The sequence below is a fragment of the Peromyscus maniculatus genome, chromosome 10 (assembly GCF_049852395.1).
Source record: "Peromyscus maniculatus bairdii isolate BWxNUB_F1_BW_parent chromosome 10, HU_Pman_BW_mat_3.1, whole genome shotgun sequence".
Classification (NCBI taxonomy): domain Eukaryota; kingdom Metazoa; phylum Chordata; class Mammalia; order Rodentia; family Cricetidae; genus Peromyscus; species Peromyscus maniculatus.
The window spans coordinates 71,246,442-71,267,944 of NC_134861.1; the positions used below are offsets into that span (position 1 = coordinate 71,246,442).

At 44.9% G+C, this 21,503-nt stretch overlaps 1 protein-coding gene across 2 annotated transcripts in view; it reads right to left on the reverse strand.

The window, feature by feature from the left end:
* Positions 1-21,275, reverse strand: part of Kdr (kinase insert domain receptor) — a 44,041-nt gene extending 22,766 nt beyond the window's left edge. The window contains exons 1-14 of one of the 2 annotated variants that reach the window (XM_006979726.3): positions 20,917-21,275; positions 17,081-17,174; positions 14,908-15,107; positions 11,525-11,655; positions 11,116-11,284; positions 10,406-10,545; positions 9,564-9,735; positions 8,096-8,210; positions 7,845-8,008; positions 5,959-6,115; positions 4,932-5,043; positions 3,695-3,803; positions 2,557-2,898; positions 386-532 (exon numbers count right to left, since the gene is read on the reverse strand). In XM_006979726.3, coding sequence (XP_006979788.1) covers positions 386-532; positions 2,557-2,898; positions 3,695-3,803; positions 4,932-5,043; positions 5,959-6,115; positions 7,845-8,008; positions 8,096-8,210; positions 9,564-9,735; positions 10,406-10,545; positions 11,116-11,284; positions 11,525-11,655; positions 14,908-15,107; positions 17,081-17,174; positions 20,917-20,983 — 2,119 coding nt within the window. In that variant the 5' untranslated portion in view covers positions 20,984-21,275. The remainder of the gene's footprint in view (positions 1-385; positions 533-2,556; positions 2,899-3,694; positions 3,804-4,931; positions 5,044-5,958; positions 6,116-7,844; positions 8,009-8,095; positions 8,211-9,563; positions 9,736-10,405; positions 10,546-11,115; positions 11,285-11,524; positions 11,656-14,907; positions 15,108-17,080; positions 17,175-20,916) is intronic. The other variant, XM_076546453.1, reaches the window with a different exon arrangement.
* Positions 21,276-21,503: the final 228 nt, after the last annotated feature.

Sequence of the window (21,503 nt, forward strand, 5' to 3'; positions counted from 1 at the left end):
GGGTGTCGTCTTTATTATCTTCTACCTTATTCTGTTGAGACAAGGTCTCACCCTGAATCTGGAGCTCAGTGATTCAGCTAAACTGGCTGGCAAGTGAACTCCAGAATGCATTTGTCTCCCACCCCCCACCCCACCCCACCCCCACCCCCTGCCCCTTAGCACTGGTATTACAGAAGGATGCTGAGTCTAGTTTTCTACATGAGTTCTAGGGATGTGCATGGAGGTCCTCACGCTTGTGTGGCAAACGTTTCACTGACTGAGCTGTCTCCCCGTCCCATAAATACTGCTTTCTGTCTACTTTGAAACAAACCAAGAAACGACAGCAGTCTTATATAGCATCCTTGAAAAAATTCCACCACTAGAGAAACAGACAGGTCTCACTCACCCGAGTCTTCCACAAGTGTCTCGTTGTCTTTGAACCATGTAATGTGTGGAGTGGGGTTTCCAGACGCTGGGCAAGCGACCTCGATGGTTTCGCCAATCGTTGTCGTCTGATTCTCCAGATTTCCTGTGATCATGGGTGCCATGCGCTCTGTGCACACAAAAAGAAAACCATAGAGCCCAAGATTCCAACAGAGAACAGCTTTAGTGTCCTGTGACGATTAAACCGTCTAAACTCAGGAATCCGTGGCCCACTGATAAAGCAAGCTGAGACTGCACATTGACGAGAGCATTGCCGGGGGGGGGGGGGGGGGGGGGCGGTGAGTGGAGTGAAATAAATAAGGAAGGGCAGTTCTGACGGATTCGGGAATGTTTGAGGATTGTTCTTTTCAGGTTATAGAATTTTTTTCTCCTCCAATCACACAAGGCTTTCCCCAAGGGCAACTCCTTCTCATCAAAGTGGTAGCCACTAAGTGTACAATTCCATTGTGTTTTCGCTGGGGAAGGGCAAAACTTCAGCACAAGTACACAGGGTGTGACTTATGTTCATGAGATAACTTTATATTATTCCTAATATTTACCAGCAGCCATATATGATGAGGGCCAGGCCATTAGCCTTAGTTTTAGGTGAGGTGATTGCAGTTCAGGGGTTTAAGTATCTCACCCCAGTCCCTATAACTAAGTAAATGGTTGTGTTAATAACAGAATGTGGTGAGCCTGAAAGTCCAATGTGGTTTCTACTAAAACACAAACAAACTAAACAATACTATCCCATGAAAAGGCACGGACCCATGGGAATTCATTTACATGTACAGCAAAACACAAGCTTTACCCGCCTCCTGCAAGTCATCCGACTGCCATGGAAAGATCTTGTCCAACCCAAATGAGCACCAAAAAGAATTACGTTGAAAGAATCCACTTCAACACTTAACAAAACGTGGTCATCTCTGCTGCGCATTACATCGGAGTCTGAACACGTGTACTGGGCTCTCGTCTATTTCTAAGAACAGATTTCCGGGAACAACATGGGCATCCTTTCGGAAGCACACCCTCTGACTCTGATCTTGCGCTCCCTGGTCATGGCTAAGACAGGAGCCTCCTTCACATCTCTTTCTACACCCTTCCACAACTGGACCAGCTACTAATGTTCATGAGATATAACTGGTCCTATGTGTGCTGTGATTTCGAGGGTCTTGGGAATGACTTAACTCAAAAACATCTTTCCTTCTGTCCCCAAGTCTTCATAACAGAAATCTTACACTGGTGTCTATTTGGAGGGACTTCCTGAAATACGCCAAATCACTAAGAATAATGATATTCATATAAAATTTTGGTGTAGATAAGCTAACCTGGGAAGTGTCTCCTCCTTGCCCTATGAAACAGAAGATACACATCACAAGAACCTTGAAAGGTACAGCAAAGAAAGAAGACAAAAGGAAAAGGAAGAAAGATAAACCCCCTAAATTCACCAGCTCCCTCAGAGACAGAGCAGAGATGGCCCAGGTTTTGTGCAAAGCCCAAGGTTAGACAAGGCACAGAGATCATCCCCACAGGGAATGTGAAAGGCTTGCTAATCACAAACTTATCTCACTGAACGTCAGCTACCCTAGATCACATGGGAAACCACAGAAGTACAGGCAATGAGTGTAGCGCCCTCCCCATGGAATCTTCTAGATGTTAAACTCACTCCCTCATCACACTGTTTGTGAAACAGATAACACACTGAGCACCTAGTGTATGCCACTGTGTTCTGTGGCTAATGCACAACAGTAAGCAAGCAGAGGCCAATTTTTGTCCTTATGAATTAGAGACCTCACAATGGTACGACCACAGTGTTTGCCTATGGTCTCATCCCATCCTTCTAGTTCTGCACTATGAGCTTCTGGCGCTCTCTTTGCTCACAGTATTACACAAACATTCTGATTTTAATCATTGAATGCTCAAAGATTTAATCAAAGAATGCCAGATATTGGTAATAACTTCATCATAAAAGGCTAGAACCAGCCAAACCGTCTTCTAATTCCAATGCATCCCCTCACCACTATTAGCTTTGTTCTGCTTCTAGGAGTGTTCCAGCCTACTACAAAAGCTCCCAGAGGTCGGTACTATGAACACAACACCCGAATACACTGCATTTAAAGCATTGCAGCCCATTGTCCAGGAATGCCTCCATACCTAGGATGATGAGCTGCTTGACTAGGCAATGTCTTTTCTTGGTCTTCCTGTCTTGAGCAGAGCATACATAGTCTCCTTGGTCCTGCAGGGATGCATTCTGGAATGCTACAACCAAGATGTCACTTGTGCTATTGGAAAACATGGTGGCATTCATTTTCCAAAGAGCATCCAAGTTCTTGCAAACTGGCGTGAGTGGTTCGCCCACGGGGACCGATGTTGCTTGGGAGCCAAGCTTGTACCACGTGAGGTTCTCGAATGTAGTTCTATCTGCAGTGCACAGTAGAGACACACTCTCCTGCTCGGTTGGCTGGGTAGCAGGCTGCACAGTGATTTCGGGACCCTCTGAAATGTAAAGCCACAGTTAGAGGATGGTGACTTAAGTCAGTGCACGACACCACTGTCTTCTCGCTGCTATGAGGAAATAAAAAACAGGTCTTGTCGTTCCCAGCCATTGCTGCAAGGACAGAGCCAGATAAGACAACTCATTTCCCAAAATTTATTATTTGGAAATGCAAATTAATTTTCCCCAAGTATTTACTGCACTCCACTTTGAGTTCTGGATATGGTTTCTAAGTTGAAAAATAAAATAAAATCCCAAAGCAAGGCATTTAATCATCATTTAACAATGCCTTCTTATTAATACATGGCAGTAAAACTGCATTTATTACAATTGTCTCAGACTGAAATATTTGAGCCAGTAAGTACAATCAGCTCACGTTTACCCACAAAACTAGGCTGCATAGACAAAATCAGGAGCGTTGGAAGGCAGAGTCCTGTGCTCTCATGCCATTCCACTCCCTTCCAGAAGCCTCAGCCTCACTGCTGTTCTATAACAAAGCCACAGATACCATCACGAACCCCAGTGAGTCATGAATCACACTAACTGGTGAGCAAGACAAGTCACACACAGCACGGAGCCGGAGCCTTAGAGCATGTGAAAGCATTCTCAGGCCGATGACAGCAGCCGGCGCATGAACTCTCATGCAAGCCCAGAGGCTACCTGAGCAGTTTTAACTTCTGTTACCTTCAAGTCCTAACTCTACACCATGCTACTCACGCAAACCCCAAGGACGACAGAGAAGCTCACAGCTTAGCACCCACTTTCTGGGGGATGCTCACCCCTCAAGTGTTTACTTACTGATCACATGGAAGGAGATCACCCTCTCCCCTTGTCCCGCTTTGTTGACGGCTTCACATTTGTACAATGCGGACACATTGGCTGCTTGGATGACCAGAGTACTGACAGTCTGTGAACACACAAGTCCCAAGCTGTGAGCATTATAGGCTGAGTATGCACACACACACACACACACACACACACACACACACACACACACACACACACACACCCGAGACTGAATCCATCAGCCCCCACAGCTGCCAAGACCTGCCTTTGCCATTTACACTCCACACTGCCCAACTTCCAAGGTAAGCAGCTCTAACTAGGCAGTTGTCCACAGGATGCAAATGAGCTTTGGAAATCCTCAAGGATTCACTTTAATGGGTATTATGCACACTTTTCATTTTTCATGTGTGCAGAATCAGAATTACCTATTAGCGGATGTGGACACTGGATGGCATTGCGTGTTTTGTTTCTCTTCAATACACTGCTAGTAAGCTATGGGTACTGTGTTTGTTTCTTCTTTTTTTTTTTTTTTTTTTTTAGTTAGTAGGTATTAATTGTACAAAACACAGGCCTCATGATGACATTTTTGTACATGTGCATAATATACTTAGATTATGTTCTCTCCCAATTACCCTATCTGTTCACCTTCCTCAGTCTAAATGATCTCTCTCCCCAGATAGTCCTCTCTACCTTTGTGTCTTTTTTTTTTATCTTGATTTATATGAGAGGAAACATATTTGTTATTTCTAAGTCTGGCTTATTTTGCTTAACATGATGATCCCCATATTTCTGCAAATGAATTTCTTCTTTAAATTTCTTCATAAATTTCTTCTTTAAAGATGAAGCTAAAGCCGGGCGTTGGTGGCGCATGCCTTTAATCCCAGCACTTGGGAGGCAGAGCCAGGCGGATCTCTGTGAGTTCGAGGCCAGCCTGGGCTACCAAGTGAGCTCCAGGAAAGGCGCAAAGCTACACAGAGAAACCCTGTCTCGAAAAACCAAAAAAAAAAAATAAATAAAATAAAGATGAAGCTCTCTCTCTTTGTGTATATGTGTGTGTGCGCGCAAAACTCTTTCTTTATCTACCTAGGCTGATTGATTCGATTCTCTAACTTGGCTATTGTGAATGGTGTCACACAGGCTATTTCATTAATAACCTCCAATATACCTTTGCATGTTATTGTACCATCTTCTTCTATTCAGAGTGAGAACTCGAAAGAGATATATTCAAAATCAAGAAGTTCAAACTCACTTTGTTTTTTCCTTCAATTAAGGCATACTGGTTTTTGGTGACTTCAATCTTATTTCCCCCCTGGAAATCCTCCACGTTTCTCCATTCTTTACAAGTGTATGGGTTTGCTTGGCTGTAGGAGGGAGAAAGCAAAGCCTGTCATGATTTGACTTTTCTTTCGTTCGAATCAATAGTACCGGAAAGGGTCAGACCTTGGTTATCATGTTCTCAGTGATAACTTTTGATACAGGCTAACGCTTCATAGGACTTGGCGCCAATTAAAAATAGATGCTAACAACAGTGGAAAGGTCCAAGGTGCTTGACTGAGGATACAGGAGGGAAGCAGCTATTCAGGGAACAAGTCTCCATTCATAAACTGAATCAACAAGACAATTCAAGTTGATTCAGTTCAAAGGAAGGTAAGTAAACTTGGAAGCCATTGGGCTTCTTAAAGTCATCTCTCTGGGACTGTGGCTTTTGTTTAGGAAAGAGCCAGCAGCTGAGGAAGAAACTTGTGTTTGCTATTTCAAAAACAACAACAGGAAGTGGAATGCTTGGGATGGTAGGTTGAAGGTGGTGGCTGTTGTTTTCCCTAAGGATGTCTGTACTTGTGGTAGACCTTGATAAGCTGGGCCTAAGGCTCTTGAGGCCTGGGCTAGGTTTATCGCTGCCTCCCATCCCATCAGCACTTCCTGTGAGAGATGGACCTTCCCACAGATAAGGAGGAGCCATGTGGTACTCTCCAGCTTACAGACAGAAGATGATCCAAAGCCTGGCAATTAGCAGACTAAGCAAACAGTGTTCATTTGGAGAGGCAGACATCGGGGCTAACTGAGAAGAAAGCTGGCTCACACAGTGGGATGCCCCAAGCCAAGGTATCTGGTCAAACTCCAGACACAGAGGACAGTGGAAGGAGAGCCCAAGTACTGTTGAAAGGGTAACATCCTTGGAGATAAGATAGCCTTGCTGGTTTAGATGGAATCATGGCACAGATTGGCCAGCAGGAATGCAAGATGGCATGCAAAACAGAGCACATGGCCCTGCTCACCTGGGCTTGTAGGAGCATGCTTCTTCTAGCTGCCAGTACCAGCGAATGTGGTGCAGGGGAGGGTTGGCATAGACTGTGCACGTCAGCGTCTGCATGGTACCATACTGGTAGGAATCCATGGGAGAGATCAAGGCTTTCTCACCGATCTGGGGTGGGACTGGACACAGAAAAGACAACCTGTGAATCGCCTGATTGCGATGAGGAACAAGGAGAGGAGTTCAACAACCAGATCTGCCTTCTGTCCTCAGATGATTTCACCTTGGCTTGCTTTTCCAAAGGAACACCTAGACTCGGAGACAGACAGCCTGAATTCTTACGCTATCATAAAGCTAAAACCCGATAAGCTAAGTGACTTTAGGCAAGCTCCCCATGCCCATGCCTCACTCGCTTACTCTACATTAAAGATATAATTCTTCATGTCCTCCAGCCTGGCAAGAATGGGGTGAGGCAACACAGAGAAAAGAGTTGGAATAACCCAGCAAATACATTTCTGGTGCACCAGGTCTGGTTGAGGTGCTTCCCACTGACTGCCTTTCAGTCCTCACAACCATGGCTATGGCTCTCACTCTACGCAGGAGAAGAAATGAGGCAAATATGAAGAGGCTTGCCCAAGGGCATCCGTTAACAGGTGGCAAAATCCAGGACAAAGGTAGACATTCTGGCATCTGAACAGAAGCCCAAACTTTACGTCTGTGCTTATTGCACACAGCGAGGGAAATGCTAAGGTGACCGCATGTGGTGACTCCGTGAAGCAGAGCGATGAAGAGTTTCTCACTGTCTGTCTCTGTCTTTGCGGTCTGATTATTTCCTTCCCGTTGTACTTAGCACCTTTTGTGCTTAGCCTCCCCTCTCTTGAATCCCTTTTGCCCATGCTGCTCCCAAGCAACCATCCCAGAACCTGTTATCTTTAAAGCACTCCCTCAAGGAAAAAGAAATGAAGCCATGCTCGGCAGACACACAGAGGAGGATCGAGAGGCACAGGAAGAACATTACTGTTGTGAGACAACCTCTTGATGTTTGAATGTGTGGTGCCAGCTGGGGGGGGGGGGAGGCACCAAGAATTACACTAGGAGCATTTCTCCAACTGTGTTTGGAGCAAAATATGAGTGCATTTACTGGGGGAGGAAAAGTGCTCTCATCAAACGAGCTAGTTAAATCCTCTGGACTCTGTCTCTCCCGTTGGAGAAGGCAATATTCATTAGCATAGTGAAGATTCTAAGAAGTATTGAAAGAAGAAAACAAGTCGGTAGCCAGCATGGAGCCTTCTACACTCACCTGACCACGGCATCTTTCTCCCCTCAACCCCAAATACTTAACTGTAACGTTCACCTTAGGAAAGTAAAGTCTACATCATCCTTAAATCTAAAGCTTATAGTCTTTCCTGGGCAGACTCAAAATATGTCCTCTGACTGGACCGCGAATCAGCCAAGGATGCTAGCCTCCATGAGTCTCCTGTGTGGAGTTCTGCCATGTATGTAGAGTAAAGACGCTAAAGCGTCAGACTAAAACATCACACAAAACACAAGGAGAGTCGCCCAAATTTTTGCTCAATGTGCAGTTTTGTGGACAGGAGCAATGGGAGCTGACAAAGCTTAGGGTGACCTCTGAGGCATTTGTCTAGGGGGTGCCATCAACTTTCACCTTGCATGTGACCCCCCAACAGCACATTTCCATGACTTATCAAGGAGGCATGGCCAGAGCAGGCCATACCACATCTCATTTCAAACCCACTTCCCTGAGTCACTTCCCATATTGTATGCATTGGCCCAGTTAATCATGTGGATGATGTAACAGGAGACAAAGGGATGATGGCCGGGAGATGTAGGAAGATTCATTCTCTCCCTTCCTAGTCAATTTTGGGCAGAGGAGGCACTGAATGGACTCACCATTCACGACCAGGGAAACCACGTGGCTCTGTTTCTCCATCGAAATGGGATTGGTGAGGACGATCGTGTAGTTCCCGGCGTCTCGTTCACTCACTTCCATGATTGTGAGTTCATCACCCACTATCATTGTGTAATTGGACTCAATGGGTCTTCCGTTTCTGTACCTGTGGAAGATAATCCCAGGCATCAGTGCAGCAGACGGATTTTATTTCATGCAGATCAACACTTCGCTTTTTATTTCCAGTAGTTACCATTTGATATCGGGAGCCGGGTAACTGAGGTGCTTGACGGGGATTCGGACTTGGCTGCCCACTGTGGCTTCCACCAAAGATTCCATACCGCTATCAAAAGCAATGAAAGGCTTTGCTACAAGAAAAGAAAAGCAAAGGTTCTCATAAATGCCAACTTATTGTAAATGCCGTTTTGGTTTGGATTTTTAATCAAGTGAAAGGTTAGATGTTAGGGTACACATATATACTGCCATTCTGAAAGTTCCCACACTGTCTATAGCAGCCACATTCCAGTTCCTCTCCAGCCTTTGTCAGGATTTTCTCCTCGCTAGTGTTCTCTCTTGAGCCTTGAGCATGCATTCTTCCACACAGCCTTCTCTCAATCCCAGTGGGCACACCTTATCCTCTGCTCCCGTGACACCCTCTACCCAGGGTCTATGTGTTGATTCTCCCAACATTCACTCCTCAGACCTCCTGTCTTTACCTGCTCCCTTTTCTATCTAGTTTCACATTTAAAGCATCTGCTACATATTCCAACTTTCAACCCCTGCCCTGACTTCTCTGGGCTCCAATTTTATATATCAAACATCTCCACCTGAACGTTTAATGGGCATCTCCAAAGCAATGCACTCAACACTGTTCTCCAAATCCCATCCCACACAGCCCCCTTCACTTAGTAATACCACTGTTCTATGGTTTGTGTTAAAGCTTAAGCCACTTAAGTCATTATTACAGTGAGTGAATCCATCAGCAGATCTTGCTGGCTATGCTGTCAGAAAGGATCCAGGATCTCATCACTTCTACTTCCTCCACAGATACCCTAGTCCAAGCCTCCACCATCTCTCACCTGGATTTGAACAATCAACCTTCTAACTAAGTGTTCTCCCCTTTTCTTCCTTCACTTCCTTAAAGTATCCTATTGGTATATCACTTGCCTAGCATGTGCAAGACCCTGACGTCACAAAATAAACTATTACATGTAAGCTTCAAAGCAGTCTTGTAAAAGTGCAGTCTATAGCTCTAGTATCTATAAATTATCTAAACTGATAATTTTAGGTATTATGGAAATGAGAAGGCAGAACCAAAAATGTGGGTGATTTGTGACCTAAAGCCACAGAGAAAGCAACTGAACCTGGGTTCCCCCAATTTGAGAAGTGCATGCTTATCCAAGTAATCCCCTTAGCCTTCCTTACAGTAAACTGAAATCTTGAACAATATAGTGTCATGTATACTAACACTCTACTTACAGTAATGATTATAATCTCAGCTATAACAAGTAATGCCTACTGAGCACTTACTGTGTGTCATTTCAAAGTTGAGGTTTTGAACCCAAGTCCCTGACTCCAAAGCTATGCTGTTGACCTCCAGGTCTTGTGTCGTCATTAATAAGAACTCAAAAGTATCTTGTGAATGAACAAGGTAACCTAAATTGATATAAGTCATCTCACTCTCCCAGGTACAGTGTATTAGCAAGAAAATGGTTGCTTACTATAAACTTGGACAAATGTGCTGTTTCTCTTGGTCATCAGGCCACTGGATGCTGAGCAGATATATAGCCCGTGGTCACTTCGGCTCACACTTTCTATTGTCAAGGTGCTCAAAAATTTCTTGGTCCCAGCCCCAGGAAGGGGTTTCGAGTTTACGATCTTCTTATGATGATGCTGAAAAACAAAAAGAGTTTAGTCAATGTTCAGAGCCCAGCAGAACACTATCTAATAGCTCCTAAAGACCGGCTGAATCAAGTCCTGTCCCTTGGTGAGCACTACTATTAATCATTGAGGCTTTGGACACCACATCAACAACATGTGCATTGGGATTCAGGAGAGGAGTGGAAGTTGAAATCTGTGGAACTGAGGTAGGAGTTTGAAGCCTTCTTTACCTAATGAGAATAAGATGTGGGTGGAGTGTAGAAACAAATACAACTGTTTAAAGAGAAATGTAACTCAGGTCACCTCTTAAAGGAAAAAACAGATCAAGGGACTTAGAGAACAGAGAAATAATGTAATGTCAAAAGATTAATAACCCAGTGGAGACCAATAGGCACAGCCCAACCACAGCAGGGTGGGTTGGGATTCCTAGCATGCTATGTATTCTGCCATACTCCTATATTAAAGTGTGAGTGCACTGGTGTGTGTGTGTGTGTGTGTGTGTGTGTGTGAGAGAGAGAGAGAGAGGGGGGGGGGGCATGCGTGTGTATGTTTGTGCATGAGCATGTGTTTTAAAGCCTTTATAATTTATCTGACCAGATGGGACCCTATATCTCTTAAAGAAACTTCACTGGAGTTCGTAATCAAAGTATTCAGAGGTCTGGCTTTGAGTTGTTTGTGTTACCTTCAAAGAAGGGAACTGCCAGGTGAAATCAAGCCCCACGTTGAGCTCAGTTCTCGCTGTACAGTTTAAGACAAGCTTCTCTCCCGCAGATAGCTCGATTCTGTGAGGGGGACTCAGAACCACATCGTAAATCCTAAATCCTGGATCGAGGAAATGATAAAAGCAGAAAGTAAGATGGAAAAGACATCTAGGACTTGGCATACATCTTTTAAAGCGATGCAAAGTGTGTGACATCACTTCTCTTTGGGGGACTCACTGCTTCTTGATGGCTTTTAAGAAAAAGGTTTATAGTGATTCACAAATTACTATCTTCAGCATTTTCCAAAATGTTGTAACCTGGTGAATAATAAAGTCTGGGCCAATGGGGCCCACTTGAGTAAATTGCTGAACTTTCCATAAAACAGATACAATTAAAAGAACTGGTGCCCAGCAATGCTCTGAATATTGCACTTTTCATAAAACGAGGTCCTATGGTGGCACTTTTTCATTCTTGGTCTTGGCAAGAAAGGAGAAACACCATCCCCCTGCCCCAGTTTTAATGTCTGTCTGGTAGAGAAGAGCATTTGTAAAGAGTTGACCAGCACCATATCCTGAACTAATATCTTTTTCCACATCCCTTGCCCTCCACCCTCCACCTTCCTCTCCAGGATCTTCACATAGAAAGCCACGCCTTATTAGATGCACAGCACAGAAAGGAAATACCCACTTACCTACAACCACGACTATGTACATGATAGACTGATAGGTTTCATCGTTGATCTTTGCCTCACAGAAAACCATGCCGGCATAGCTGATCATGTAACTGGGGATAGTAAAGCCTTTCTCACTGTCCCAGGAGATTCTGTTCCCATCCGGAACAAATCTCTTTTCTGGATATCTCTGCACAGCAACAAAGAAACAACAGATATTTACCCAGTGCCGTCCTAACTTGATGACCCCTGAAGGATGCATCTTACTTTCAAGAACTGTAAGTTGGTTTCATTTATTGTGCTGTTGACCCTCCCCATTGGGTCTTTGCAGTGCAGTATTGACATGCTATTGGAATCAGGAAGTGCATCTGCAAAGAGCCTGGCAACCACGGAAATGCCTTAGGAGGCGGCTGAAGAAGAGGCAACTCACTGCACAGAGCGACACGTTGAGATTGGAAATCAGCCCTCGGCACGGGATCACCACAGTTTTGTTTTTGTTCTCGGTGATGTGCACTACACCATGCTGATCACTGACAGAGGCGATGAATGGTGACCTGTAATCTGGAAGAAAAGGGAATTCTCCCTGTGAGTCATCAGCAGGGGAGTTGGTATTCTTGGGTCCACGAACCCTAACTGAAGGAGTGAATGATTGTCATTGACAACTTGTATGAACAAAGATGCCTACAGGTTAGTCTGCAGGCAGAGATCTGGCTCCAAAAATATGGTTCAAGAAGGGGAGAGAAACAGAGAGAGAGAGAGAGAGAGAGAGAGAGAGAGAGAGAGAGAGAGAGAGAGAGAGAGAGAGAGAGAGAAGAGAGAGCAGGGAGTACGGGTGAGGAGATCCGAATGAAAACCCAAAAAATGAGCTTAACTTCTTCCACATGGAACATTAACAAGTAAAATCTATTTTAGAAATTCTATGCTTTAAAAGATTATTATAGTTTTTTTTATAAAATAAACATTTCAATTTAAATCCATACACTCAAACTATGAGTTTTATGATGCTAAAAATTCATTTCTTTCAGTAGGCAAATAATATAACTGACCTGAAATGAAATTAGAGTCTTTAAACTAAGAGAAAATAACATATGATTGAGTGATTCAAAGAATGATTTCTATAACACCTTAAGACTATGAGCACTGAAGATAAATGTCCTTATGCAACAATGTTTAATAATCCCTACATTTAGTTCAAGATTTAGAACTTATTAATATCTCTGCCAATGAATTTTTGGAAAACCACAATGGAGAAAGCTTGAGCCAGAGTGATTTTGATATCCTTCAGACAGTATTAATACATGGCTGAGAATTCACTCCAGTTCCAGAGACAGGGGACATGGTCTGAAGTCACCACTGGAAATATCAGAGATAACATCTCAGCTCCTAACCCCCTCCCCACAATCTGATCAAGCCTTTTCAGAGGTGAAGAAAGAGTTAATGAAACCAAAGGGAAGAAGAGTAGCTAATTCCTTTCAACGGCAAAAATCTGATTTCCTCCCCAGCTGGAGAGCAGAGAAATGCAGCTAGCTAGCTTCGGCCCCCACATGCCACAGCCATTCTCTTAGGAGGCCAAGGCCAGCTTCCTGGTTCCATCCACCGCTAGATGGGTCAGAGGACAGAGGAAGTGAGGTGGGGACCAGAGGGGGACATTAAGGACCTGTCCATAGGGAATAATATAGTCAGTGCTTTCTTTCCTGTTGTTAAACTTCATAACTCCTGGAGAGCTCAACGTAGAGTGCTAAGTTGAAGCAGGAGCAGAATTGCATGGTGTATCCAAAGACACAGAGAAGACTGGCAAACCACGCCAAAGACCACCGCTTGTTGCTGCTGTCTACCCTCTGTGCACGTGTTAAGGGAATACTACATGACTTGCTTCATTCAGAGCAAGCCTGGAGAAGCTAAATTAACCTCTTGACTTAAGACTAAAGTTATTTGGCAAATCAGTTCTATTTCAGTAGCCCTAAAGGGGAAATAAACAAAAGAACACTAAACAACCACGCATCCTCTCAAAATAAAATATTTACGGTAACTCATGACATGACATTTCACATGTCTCCAGGTTTCCTGACTCGGGGAGAAGGAAGTAACAAGATATTGTGGGAGAGGCTCATCTTGTAGTTTTTCCAGACAGGCTGAGAGCAGGAAATCCTTGCAATCTTCTGAGACAGCCACATCTCCTAAGACTGCCAGATCAAAAGGAGCCAGACATTCCCCAAGGTCCGAGCCTTGTCTCCCTCAGCTCTGCAGAGTGAGGAGGAGGGTGCAGAACTCCATCTTAGACTTTGCCTTCTACCCTGGGCAGAAAGATGACCCAACCACTGAGTAGCCCCAGAGCACCACGGGTCATTTGGATGTGGTCTTCCGTAGACTGTTCCTACTAAAATGGAAGGGCAGATCTGCAAGTGTGCTGCCCTGGTGAATAGCCTTCCTGTCTGGTAATAGTGGCTTCTAGAAAAGAAGTCATTTTCATCTGTCTCAAGTCCTCTGACATGTGGTTGCATATAGATAAATAAATAAAACACCTTTAAAAATCCATCCTTCTCTGAAAGAAACACAGCACAGTATGCCCATGTCAGATATAATGCAACCCAGACTTGGAGAGATGGCCCAGCAGTTAGGAGCATTGGCTGCTCCTGCAGAGGATTTGCATTCAGTTCCTAGCACCCATGGTGGCTCACAGCTATCTGTAACTCCAGTTCGGGGGGAGGGGGGGCGTCCTATGCCCTCTTCTGACCTCCATAGACAGCAGGCATGCACACAGTACACATACACACATGCAAAACTCTCATTCACAAAAAATAAAAAAACAAATAAATCTTTATACATAATGCCACCTTTATATTTCTGAGAAGTGCATCTCATAAGTGAAGACAGGTTTTTCACAAGAAAAGGTGGTGTGCAATTTTTAAAATATAAAAGATCATAATTCATGCTCTAAACATTGAATACACATTGTGCTGTAGCTTTTCTTATAAAGATGCTAAGTTACACATTTGCTTATGGAGTTAAACTAACCCTTTGAAGTGAGACAAACGCTAAGTTAATCCTGTGACATAAAATGAAAGGTCTTTGTAGATCAGTCCTAAATCATTAGCCCTTCAAGGTGAAGTATACAAAGGAAACCCACACAGCTACCCATCCTTTCAAAATAAAATACACACCCTAACTACGAAATGATTTTTCATCTGTCTCTAGGCTGCATCTCCCTGGAGTTGATTCCAAACTTCCAGCCCTGTCAGAGCACACAAGCAAAGACTAGAAATGCAGTCATCCCTCGAGGCATTCTCTAGAGGTGGGGCTGGGCTTTGCCCGTGGGTATGTGAATTTTTTTTTGTAATAAAGTGTGAGTCTGGAAAGGCAAGATCTTATGGGGGAGGGGAAAAGAGACATCCTCCAGAGTCCTTGGCTAGGCATTCCTGCAAAAACCTCCTCCGTCCTTAGATAACTTATCTCACCACAGAAACCTCTCTATAATTCACCTCCAATCTCCCTCCATTTCTAAGACCCCAGAGTCTCAAACAGCAAAGGCATTTTATGAGTCCGTTATATCTCATGGCGGGTCACAGAAAATCTTAGAGCATCATAGAAAAGGGACCAGGACTGACCTAACTGGAGAAGAGAAATGCAGCTCAGACCAAAGCCCAGACCGTCAGTGAGTCCTTTCTCAAAGGAAGCCTGGGAGCGAAGTTTTTATATTCCTTTCTGCAAACAGCCTTTCCAACAAGCCTTCTGTGGGGTCCAACTTTTCTGGTGTCTGTTGTGTTCTAGACTCAGTAAGTGGACGTGGGAAGTACATTGCAGCCCACTGCTTACCTTGGACATAGACATAAACGGAGGAGGCCATGTCGATGTCCCGGTAGACGCACTTGTAGGCTCCGGTATCATTTGCGACCACTTTTGGAATTGTGAGTGTCTTGCAGAAGATGATGTCGCTGCTGCACTCAGTCACCAACACCCTGTCCTCGGAACCACGCTGGTTGTTGGGCCAAAGCCAATCCAGGTCCCTCTGTCCCCTGAAAAAAGTATTCCAGGAAGGTATTCATGTGACACTCCATGGCATGAGGCCATGACTAAGAGAATGGAAGGTTTGGTTCTCACATGCATATAAAAGGCTCGACAGACACTTTAAAGTAGATAGACTCAAGACAGTCTGCATGGACATGCAACCGAAGATCGCATGCTCTATTTCAAAAATCACCCACAGGGTCGTGTGTCTTCTGTTAGTTCACACACTCACTCTTTCAGTCAATATTTTTTAAGCATATGTGATTGCTGAACATTATTAAGGATAAAAACCAACACTTTAAGGGACCAAGAATATAATTCTCAGTTCTAGAGCACTTGCCCAGTGTGCACCAAGAAGATATAAATCAGCACCTTTATGAAACCTCACTTTAATCGGGGGAGATAGACAACGAGAAAGTCCAAGTCATTGTATAAAAAGTGGTGATTTAGTATTGTGTGAAAAAAAAATATGAAAGCCAAGAGAAGGGAGGAACCTGGCCAAGATGGCCCTATGCACATCAGGAGAAACAGCATTTCAAGCAAGAACAGTAAATGTGAAGGGTAGGGACCAATGCACATCTGGAGTGTCGGGGGGAACAGCAAGGAAGCCAGAGTCATCATGTAGGTATGGGGGGGCAGTAAGAAGAGAGGTCTCAGAGAGAAGAGACTCATGGTACCGCATAAGGGTCATGTTAAATAGGAAACACATTTATTGCTTCATTTCTCCACAAGGGAAATGGAAGATAGTTCATATGAATAAAACAATGTGACCCACCGAGCCTTCATTCAAAGAGCTTGAAAATCTCAGGACATTGCAGAGTTGACTACCTGTTTACTCCAGGGCTTGCTTAGAACACAGGAAATGTTTCTGCCATGTCCAAAGGGAGGGAGGAACCTTTGCAGATCTTAAGTGAGCTTTGTGTCTCAGAAAAGGTAGAGGAAAGTCTCTGGGAACGCCATGACTTGTCGAAGATAAACAGCTCCTGCTATGGCTTTCTGTTACTGTTTTCCCCCAAAAGACTGGGGATTGGTGACTTTCACAGACCTCAGATAAGAGGGAGGCCTAGGCCACATGCACCAATCTAAAACAGACTTGAGTTATCTGTGGACCACTTGGTAGTCTTCAAAAATGAGGCAATGGCCACAAGCTGCCAGGACTTTTTGTGGTGCCAAGCACACGTCTTAGATGGTACCATTGCCTGGATCTATCACCATCATTTCCCAAACCACACTGGTCTGCAGAGACCTCCGGGTCTTTCATGAATGATCACCACATCCACCTACACCTCCTCTAGGTTTCCTTTCTTGCCTCTTGGTTGAAAAGCAAAATTCAAAGGCCACTTCTTGTCAAAGAACTTTGTTGGCCTGCTCATCCAGCATCAACAATATGGCTTCTTGCTGGCAAATGGAAAAGTGGCCCTGAACATCAAGCCAGAGTCTGAAGCTCATGTTTTGAACAGGACATATGGTCAGGAATATTATTGACTAGCGACTAAATTGCTACTACAGACAGAATTCCATTTGTAGAATACAGTTCTTATAAAGGGCTAAAAAGATGTCCAAAAGCCATTCTGACTGACATGTACAGGGTTCAGACTTCAACTCCATTTCATAAGGATATGTCCTTAACTTTACTGATTTATCAATAGTCAGGAATGTCTATCACATGCCAGTTTTCGGCATGCAGGCATGTGTGTGCATGCTTGTGTGTATGCATGTGTGTGTGTGTGTGTGTGTGTGTGTGTGTGTGTTGTATTAGTGTAAAATGCTTGTACGTGTTGAAAAGGCCCAGCAAAACAGTACAAAAGTTTGAAACGACCTTTCTCATTGTTTCATTATTACGTGAGTTCTTAGAAGCCTCATGACATATTAAACAATTACAACAATACTATTATAATTCTGTAGTAATGGAAATTGTTGTGACCTCAGTAAACAATGAGTCCTTCCACACAGGAAATCTGAATCTAAAATGAATCCTTACCTGCAAGTAATCTGAAGGGTTGTATTTGCCAGAATTGTAAGTATGTCTTTTTGTGTGCTGAGCTTGGGTGGGTGGGGGGAATCACCCGGCAAACCTAGAAACAAATTAGATAAGAGTTGGACCCAATAGGAAACACCTTCCATAAACAATGCACACTCCAAGTTTTAAAAGGCCTCTTCAGCAATTCATTGTATAAAAGTGGAATTCACTTTGCCCCATTCCCAGTAAAAAGTTCACAAGCTCTGTCATAACAGGAAGAATGGGCAGATGGTCACAAACCCACACAACAGTCCTGCAATTCACGGCACTAGGGTGGAGTTCCTGTTTTCCTGCATTGCCAACTTCAAGGTCTTACAAAAGGATATGGGACATTGAAACCCGGTGAACGGCCATCTGATGATCTCAGGCCCTTGGGAAAGGACCCGCTGACATTTCTTGTAAAGCATAGGATGCACACATCTAGCTACATCGCTGATTAGTCAAAGCTCCCCAGAGAGATCTCTATACAGCTCATCACCATACCCCTGGAAGGGACAGGAGCCACTGTGACCTTGTCCCATTGTCTTATCATGCTGTGGAGCAGATTTCCTTTGGTAACTGAACTGCAAACGCTGAGGTCGTGGCTCCTAAAGACAGCACATTTAAATGGACAAAAAGGAATCGAGAAAGAGGAACATTTCTCAAGTTCATGCATACATACTTATTAATATACTTTTTTCTCTGAACCAAACTAAAAATAGTGTAACTCTAATGAACTGCAATGGGGGGGGTCTCAACTCATTCATCAAAACTCTGAGTTCATCTCAACACAAAGCTCCAGACACAAGATGCATGTTACCTAAAGGATTAAAATGTAGAAAAAAAAAAAACATCATGAGAGAGTCATGTCTCTACAGGTCATTTCACAGCAAGATAACTAGTTTTCTTTCAGTCACCTAAATGTAAAGTGTCACCAGGTGCGTTAAAAGCATGAGAAAAACAAAAGTTGCCCGCCAGGCTAAGGGACATCAAAATCTTCCAGCTCTCAGCTTGAAAAGTAACTGGCTCGCCTAGCGTGGTGGTGCCCACCTGGAAACCCAGCATTCAGATGGATAGAACAAGAGGACCAGAAGTTTGAGGCTAGCCTGGGCCACATAGTGAGACTGTCTAAAGAAAAAAAATAACTAGTTAATACCAGGCAGCCATCCAGGCTTTCTAATTCACACTGACTAACAACAGATGACTCTTAAGGCCTCAGCTGGCAACGACATTGTTGGGCAAATAAGTGAACATGAGCAAATACGAGGCCGTGTTGATAAAGAGAGTATAAGCAAATAACTAGGGCAAATATCCAGTGCCATGACTCTGAGGCCCCTGTGTGAACAACTGGAGACAGGCAATTAACCAACAGCACAGGTTCTCACACACCCATGCAGATGTGCAGAACAGTCTACAGCCACACCACCCCAAGTACACCCAAGCTAATCAGATGCACATATGTTGCTGATATAACTATAGATTGATTGACTGATGAGATATTTGAAAACATTGAAAATTAAATGACATTAATAAATCTCAGCAGCTAGTTGACACTGTGAATGACTTGTGTTTGGGCAGTGGTTCTGAACTTTATACAGTGTTTGGCGAGTCCTAGATCTGCAAATATGCATTTAAAGTGACTATATCACGGGTGCTCTGTGGGGCACCCTGAGACAGCTTGCAGAACTGGGTAGTCATGTTCAATCAATCCGTATAACACTTTTCCATATGAAAGAAGTCATTGCCCTTAACATAGTCAAGCAGTTAAAATGCCCTTAAATAAGTCTCCCAATGATGGAACGCTGCTTTGTTTGAGAAGCGGAAAATATAAATAATTTGTTTGATAAATAGATTTATAATAAAGAGAAACACTAGCCTGAGAACTATACTGGAAACGACTCATTTAATGAGCCAAATGAAAAAGAAGCCATTGGTTGGGCAGATGTGTGAGGGAAAATGTGGAAGTACATAACTAGCCATTCAATAAGCTGTGTCCACTCCACCTCGGCAGTAAATGACTTTTATTCTTCAGTGCTGGGAAGTGAAGCCTGGGTGCTCTACCACTGATCTACATGCCACAGTCACGGAGAGCCTCTTGACTGTCTCTATAATGAAATACAGCCAGAGGTTATCGTAGACTGCAGGCACATTAGCTGTGCTCATCTTTAAAAGACAAGCCATCCCATTCATAAGAAGCCAAATACAACACCGCGCTATCCTAGGGATCTATCCACAATCAAATCTAGTCAGCAAGGTTATCAATAATAACTGGAGAGTTACATCAATGACTAGCACTCCCCCCCCCCCACCCATTAAACCTCATTCATTTTCATTGGCAAGTTTGGGTCCTCTCCCTTAGACAGCTCATTCTGACTGTAAGAGGTACATATGCTACTACACAATAAAAGCCCTTTTATGTTCAAATCCCAGAACCAACATTAATTAATTTGTGCACTGTTATCCTTCCCGCTCGACGACGAGAAGGAAAAACAACAGCAGCTCTGTCTCTAGACTTCGACGGCACCAATTACAGTCCAATCCAATTAAGCAAGTCACACACTCCAAAAGGGCAACCTCCATTTTATTCGGGGAGGCAGGCTACTGTTAAACTGCTGTATGAGGAACACCCCAGGCTTCAAAGCAACTCCCTTCTTTGTGGGACACAGGGCAAGCACATGTTCCAGGCCGTTTTTCTCTTCCCAGAAAGGGGGAAGAGTGCCCGGGTTGTCAGGGACAAATGAGCACCCATGACGGAGCTGGCCTGATGAACCAAGTCATTATGAAGAAAATTCAATAACTGTGGACAGATGATCTTGGTATACTGTATGTGAGTGCCAGTGTTTTTAAGGCATGCAATTCTCCTCTGATGCAAGGAATGTTTTTACAGAATTGCCTTTTTTTTTCCCCTGACCCTTCATTCTCCAATGGGTGGAGACTGGGAAATCTGCAAACTGCGGCTACAAAAAGGAAATGAGAAATAGAGGAGGAAGAGTGGACATAGGAGAGAAGGGGAGGGAAGAGAAGAGGAGGGAAGCGAAGGGAAAGAGAGGGGAGGGAGGGGAAGGGAATTTGTTGCACCAAGAGCCCAAGAGCGTGTGTGCTACTAACCTTGAAGCAGAGAGCATTTTTTAAGTGACACGAAAAGGGGCCCTATAACTAAATGCCAAACCCAAGAAATTTCCGAAACTCAGCTTTTGACTATGAGTTTACCCCAGGACCAAACGCTTTGGAGTATTAAGTGGATAGTTACTTTAAGACACCGGAGAAGCTGTCAAAGAAGAGAGAACAGCCTATTCTTCCTTCGAGGAAAGTAGCATTCTGCATCAAAGAAAGTTGGAGGAGGAAAGTGTCGCCCTATGAAGAGACCTCACTTCACATAGTCGGTGTGCTCAAGTGCTGAAGCTAAAGCGGAGCGGAGCAGGGGGCGGGTTCCCTGCTCCACGGAGTGCAGGATGCCACGCAGGGCGCCCGGCTGGCGCTTGCTTCCAGGCGTTTTCACTGCCTGTTCTTGCCTGTGGGGGCATCTCCTGCCCCGGCTCCGAGCGCCTTCCCACTCCCGCCTCCCCAGCGCCCGAAGCACAACAAGCTCCAACCTAAGCCTGGGAGAGATTAGAGTTCGGGGCTAGAGCGCTGGAGACCACCGACTGGCTGAGTCCCTTAGGGCTGGTCTTTGAGCCGGTTTCCCCGTTGATAATGAAAGAACACCAAAGGGCAGGTCCCTAGTTCTCTCCGAGTTAGGTCCTCTTCTCTCGCATCCCCTCTCTCCGCCCGCACCCTACTTCGTCGCCTTACTTTCAGAGAGTGGGCTCCTTCCTTACCCACAGAGGCCGCCCGGGTCTCCACGCAGAGCCACAGAGCGACAGCTAGCAGCGCCTTGCTCTCCATCCTGCACCTCGCGCTGGGCACAGCGCTCAGTTCTCAGGCACAGACTCTTTCTCGGTCCCTGGCCCGCAAAGAAGTCGCAGAGGCGATGCGCGCCCCGCAGCGCAGGACCGGGGAGAGCGCCCGGCAAGGGCGCCCTGGCTCCGGCAGCAACTGCAGCGGAATCTGCGGACACCGGCAAGCCAGGTTATCCCGGCTGCGGGACGCAATCTGAGCTTTCTGTGGTGCCAGGTAGCGTCCGGCGCGATCTAAGGAAACACAGCCTACTACTACTCTCTTGGGGTCCAGAGGACTCAGTGCGGAGCGCGAGCGCTGGCTAAACACTAGAGCACGGGGGCGGGGTCATTGCTGGGAGGGGCGGGGACTCCCCGCGTCCGGCCACGCCCCTCACTGGATACCAGGTTTGGATTTCCCGGTTTCCCACGCCCACTCCCCCACTAGCCCGGAACTGTGCCTGGCGGCAAGTCGCACCCGAGAGAAAATCTGGACGCTCTTCGGTTTCTGGTGGAAGTAAAATGTAGCC